Genomic DNA, 5,632 nt, shown 5'->3' on the forward strand with positions numbered 1-5,632 from the left:
TGTGCCTTTGATGACTCCCACGCTATCTTTGACAAACATATATACCGCATCATCATGTGGAGAACGTGCCATTCCCATATGTTGTTGTCCATTAATTTTTAATGCGCAGCACTCTTCTGCTGTCAAGTAAGCCTCATGAAATAGATAGAAGACTACCATATCCTCGGGAAGCTTCTTCTCTAAGGCTATCCGCTTCGACTGGGAGAGACCTCCAGCATTACACTGGGCTCCACGAATCATATGGCAGGGATTATGTTCCACATCTCCCCTAAGTAGTAAAAGCCTATGTATTCCAATCGAAGCGCGCTCGCACCTGCAGAGAAGCATTCTAATATATATTTTCACCACAGAGTGCCGATGTTGCTGCTTTCTCATTCTCTCCTCACCGAAAGCCTCTTGAACACACCAATCCTGTTAGACGTTGTTTAATACTTGAAATTGGCTTCCTCCTGAATGGAGTACTATTTCCTGGCATCACGATGAGTCAGCCTGTGTCACCTGGAAGGTTTCATAATTTTTATGACATTTAGCGAATATCATTTAGATAATTAATTATAGAAGCAAAAATGCGAGCAGTAGAGGGACCTTATGAACGAAAAAGAAATTGCTTCCTGTGGTGTTTGTAGTTTTCCCATTTTTCTCTTCTACTTTCTCTTCTTTAGCTGCTTGTTTGCCCTTTTTACTCAATACACATTTCGACTCTTTTGTCTTATCTTTTTCTTATTTGCAATTTTCATGATCCCCTCAATCTTTCTGGTTAGTTATATTGTTGCAAATTTGCCCCTGTGGTTTTTGTCTTTTTTGTTCACTTTTCCTGAAGATCTATACCCCCTTCTGTTTAGCAATCAGAGTTGCGGCTAGTTCGGCGCTTTCGTATGCCAACGCTTTGTGCTGCCCTCCTAGGTCGTCTAGTTCGCTTAACTTTTTTGTAGTCGCTGCTTTGGTTTGCGTGCCCCGGGCGTTTGTTTTGGCTACGCTGTCTGCTAGGTCTGTTAGTAAATTGTTATCGGCGCCAAAATATGTTGTTTTTATTTTCTTGACTTCGTCAGCTAGTTGGTCTACCGTTTTTGAGGGGTTGCGTATCATGGCTTCAAGTGTTAGGCAGTCGTCAAAGGAAGAACCTCCCACGAGTTCACCATACAAATATGCGTCATTGTCTACGGGCGGTCTTTTTGCGATCGTAGTTATCTTTTGTTGCTCCATATCGTTTGCTGCGCTTACCAAACGCCGTTGCTTTCTGTGCTATATACTGTATTTCATCAAGTTTTGCGACTACTGACCGTGCCGCCGCCACCCAAGGTATGCCGCTCTGGCTTCCAAGCAACTTTTTGTAGTTGACGCAAACGCCTTTGCTTGCCGCTGCTATTACATCCCCATTATTTTGAGTACCGCCGCACTCGGGTTCCACCCTGTTTAGCCCGTGTGCCCCCAGAATCGTGTTTGACACGCTGCCGGATGTCGTTTGCGAGTAAGGGCCGTTGCGGAGATTATTGCGCCTTTGCCAAGGTTTCCAAAGATTGTGGTGATTTGAGCTTCTACCGTTTTTCCTCTGAGTGGCTGGTCCTGGTCACCGTTGCTTTTTAGGCACTCGCCGTGTATTTTGTTTTTCCAGTCTCCGGCTACAGTTGTTCGAGTGCCAACCGTTGATAAGCCGGTTAACGGCGTCGTGAAACAAAAGTTGTTCGTTTCAGTGTTGCCTCCCTCGCACAGGCAAACAATATCCGTTGCTAGGCAGCTACCGCCTTTGTCTGCTGTCCCGTCTGCTGCATCTCCTGCACAGGTATTTGAATGTTGACCGGTCGCTGGCCAGGAAAAGTTGTTGGGGCCTGGTTGCTCTGTCCAGGGCATTGTCGTCTTAAGCTGTTCTGGTGTTGTAAACTTATCCGCGTAACTTTCACCGTAGAGTGTTTTGAGCGCTGCTTTTTGGCCATGTTCTGCCGCCGTAGTTGCTTGTCTTATTAAGTTTGCCGCCGCCTGCTTAAGTTGTATGGCACGCTGCATGTATTGCGCAAACACTGGCCTCAGCTGCGCTCTCCTGTATTCCGGTAGCGGCAATCCGAGTTTTGAGTTAAATCCTTTTGCGTTGTCATCCCCCTTCGTTAGATCGTCATAAACGCTGCGCATCTCCTCAACTTCTTTGAAGTCGCCGCTTTCGAAATAACCGTATTTTTTATCGTCTTTAATTTTCGACCATTCGCTGTATTTGGTTTTGTCTTTCAATACTTCTTCCTTGTCACGTTCCAAAACGGTTAGGTTAAGCTTCTTGATTCTGGCGATAATGTCGTTCATAGCTTGTCCAATCGGTACGTTATTTTCTGGCTTGCCTGGTGGTTGATCGTTGACTGACACCGTCGGCATCGGTTTGCTTAAAAGATTGAAAAGCTCACACAAATCTCTAAATTCTTTTGAATTTTCTTGTGCGGTGCTGCGCGCTCCATTAGCGATACAATCATAACGAGTGCTGCAAGGCAAAAACGCGGTTTCTTCATCATCGTTTTTTTGCTATAACAAAATAATAAAGTTTAAATAGCACTCGCAAGAAGTGTAAAAATATTATATAGGGAATCTAGGAGGCTCCCTTTGAAAGGATATCAACACCGTTCTTTATAAACAAGAAAGTCAACATCTGCTCCGTTACTCTTATCAAATGAGTCACATGTAACTAAATATCGTGGTAAAACAAAGGTTTAACCTTGGAAAATTGCCAGAGAAGACACAAAAAAGAACTGGTGTTATTTTTTAATTAATAAAATCCATATAAACAGATATTTACAGTGTTCGCAAAGCTAAGGTTCCATCAAATACTTAAATATAACAAATTTAACATTTCAACATTTAGGGTTGTATGAAGCGCTACTGCTGTTTGCAACGGCAAAAATAGAAATATTAAGATCTTTTAAAAGATCAACGTCTATGTTAAATAAAGGCGGCCTACATCTGCTACAGCTCTTCGAAACCAAAAACTATATGTTTAGTCCTCTTTGCTGCCAACAAGGGTTAACCACATAAGTCAAGATAAATATAGAAAGCCATATTACAGAAGCTCTACAACGACCTAAATCTTGTACTTCAACAAGTCTCCGATACAATTTAAAATTATATATCAGTCTACATCTATTGCATCTTTTTTTTACTCATTTCTGTCACGTAGTTTTTTCAAATATCACACATATTTTCTATTGCTTGAATCAAAACTTTATGTCTTTTAGTCTGTGTTAGTGCAGGCTAATTCCTTCATGGGACACGTTATGTCAGTAACAATAAAATATCCGTGTTTAGGCCGTGTCCATGGCGTTTTATGAGATACCTTTGACCACTGGCTCCTTTTATGATGTTCCCATTAACCATTTTGTAGTTTGATCCCTCTCTTCAACAATTTTGTCTCCTTTCACATCTTCATTGCCTTCATTGGTGAGGATTGTTCTTCGTGCTGGTACGGAGCACTTGTATCTTGGGAGATATTAATGTCTGTCCAGTACAAAAATGTAGAAATGGATGAATATCATCATCTATTTTTCCACATTATAAACCTTCTCTAAATACTTATTCATACACTAGGTTAAGCGGTTACAGTGATTTAATGATTGTTCTTTCCACCAATGTATATTGGCAATTCAAGTTTTGCACTTCTAGAACGCTATACTGTTTGCCACAGATTTTAGCAAATATTGCCACATATATTAAGAAAAGAAGAGTTCAATATTACTTCACACTTACCAATTCCTTCTTCCAGCTCCTTCTGTTTCTTTACAGCTGAGCATTATAATATGAAATATATTTAAAAACAAAAGTAGTCACCACCGTCCGTTGCAATGGCATCAACCTATTACTGTACGAAATTCAGAGGATCATTTTCTCCTGTATCATTTTCTTCTCTGCTGTGCTCTTCCATACTTCACTCTTTCACAGTATATTGTATTTCGTCGTTTGTTGTTTCCTATCTTGAGCATTTGTGTCATCATAGACCTCCACTTGGCTCATACATTGGACTATAGCTTTCCCTTATTTCCACCACCATCTTCTTCTGTATGGTTATACCCATCAGTAAGTTTGTGTTTGAAACTACGAATATTTGATCTCCGTCCACCCCGATACTAATTGCCATACCTTTTATAATTGCACTCTTGCCATTGTTTTAAGAGATTCTGTTTTTTGATCATTCACTCTTCACCATAACTATAATTATAATATTCGTATATACACACTCACAACACTCTTTCCTATTATTATCATCATTATCATTACTGCTCTTATGGCTTACTGCTATAAACCTCACCAATTTACAAAAAAGTTATAATGAGACAAATTAAAATATTTTCATAATATCACTAATTTTCTATACCCCATCACTCTACTACTTTACACTCACAGGCCACTATCATACACATTAATAAGCCTCTATAATTTTCACAGTTCTATCGTGAAGTGTTAAAATATGTCAAACAGCAAAAATTTTTAAAAAGAGAAGGGGGGGAAATTCTTTTAAAGAAAAAACACAAATTCAGCAACCATACTCAGAGCCAATTGCTTGTTTAGGAGAAAACTGGAGGAGCGGCACTTTTCCTTTTCAGGCTCATCTGTTTCACCCTCTTTACCCTTCCTCCATGCACAATTTTGTTTGTCATCTTTTTTGTCAGCATCGCACTCAGCTTTGGTGCCGTGTTTTGCACACCCAGTTGCAGCTGCTGTTCCCGCAGCTCCCTCACCTGTTCCTGTTGTTGCTTCTTCTAATACTTTTGGATTGCACTTCTTTTCTTTTTCACCATATGTGCATTTGTCTTTTGGGCAGATCGTATTGTTACCGTGATGCTTGTGGCATTCCTCCACTATTTCTGTTGCCTGTTGCTTCGCTTGATGTTGGTGTACTGTTTGCTGTGGTGCCGTGATCGCTAGTCTACCTGCGGCTGCGGCGTTGTATGTAATGCGTACTGCTGCTTCAACAGCTGCTAGTTGTGCTAGTGTGGCCCGTAGCTCATGTGTGTTGTGCTTAGCGGAGTCTATCGCAGTCGCCGCAGTCGTGAGCGCCTCGTACCATGGTATTTCTGTTATGTCAACGCCGTTGTTTTTTACGAAATACTTCGTGTATGAAACGCATGTTTTTGTGCCCGAGCCGTCACAGTCGTCGCCTTTGGCGTCCGCTGATGTGCCCATGTAAACCTTTGTGGTGGGCCCGGCAGCTGTTTTTTGCGTTAGCGTTGCTTCCCAGCTCGATAGATCTGCGTGTATGGCTTCTGGTGATGCTGGGTTTGGAGCATGCTTGCCGCACGATTGCCTTAGGTTGTCCCAGTCTGCCGCTATCGCCGAGGCGTCGGCGTTTACGGTTGAAGCTGCGTACTCCTTTGAGCACTCTCCCTGGCTCGCGCCGCTGCCGCCGCACAGGCAATAAAAATCACCGATAATTGAAAGCCTGTTCCCTGAGTTGGTGCACGCCGTGCCGTAGCTGCCGCTGGTGCCGGTTGTTTTGCCCGCCTCTGGTTTGTCTAGCGTGCCGTCTCCGCCATAAAGAGCCGCGTTAAGATCTGCGTTGATTTTGTTTTTTGAGTCATCTGTTAGAAAATCCGCTAGCGGTTTTGCTTTGTCTGCTAAAGTTTGTGCTTGGCTAACTAGGACCTGGATCTGTCGTGAGCACTCA

The 5,632-nt window shown here is 42.3% G+C and overlaps 2 protein-coding genes across 2 annotated transcripts; both read right to left on the reverse strand.

Annotated features, from left to right (window-relative positions):
* Positions 1-1,413: 1,413 nt before the first annotated feature.
* Positions 1,414-2,358, reverse strand: TEOVI_000536300 (Trypanosomal VSG domain containing protein, putative; the record flags this gene model as incomplete). Its single annotated transcript, XM_067222688.1, has 1 exon — positions 1,414-2,358. The coding sequence occupies one exon, from the start codon at positions 2,356-2,358 to the stop codon at positions 1,414-1,416; it is 945 nt and encodes a 314-aa protein (XP_067078789.1).
* Positions 2,359-4,482: 2,124 nt separating this feature from the next.
* Positions 4,483-5,151, reverse strand: TEOVI_000536400 (Trypanosomal VSG domain/Trypanosome variant surface glycoprotein C-terminal domain containing protein, putative; the record flags this gene model as incomplete). The annotated part of the gene is made up of 1 exon (XM_067222689.1): positions 4,483-5,151. The coding sequence occupies one exon, from the start codon at positions 5,149-5,151 to the stop codon at positions 4,483-4,485; it is 669 nt and encodes a 222-aa protein (XP_067078790.1).
* Between the last annotated feature and the right edge of the window lie 481 nt (positions 5,152-5,632).

Source organism: Trypanosoma equiperdum, assembly GCF_001457755.1.
Source record: "Trypanosoma equiperdum strain OVI genome assembly, contig: ctg_1676, whole genome shotgun sequence".
In the NCBI taxonomy this organism is placed as follows: domain Eukaryota; phylum Euglenozoa; class Kinetoplastea; order Trypanosomatida; family Trypanosomatidae; genus Trypanosoma; species Trypanosoma equiperdum.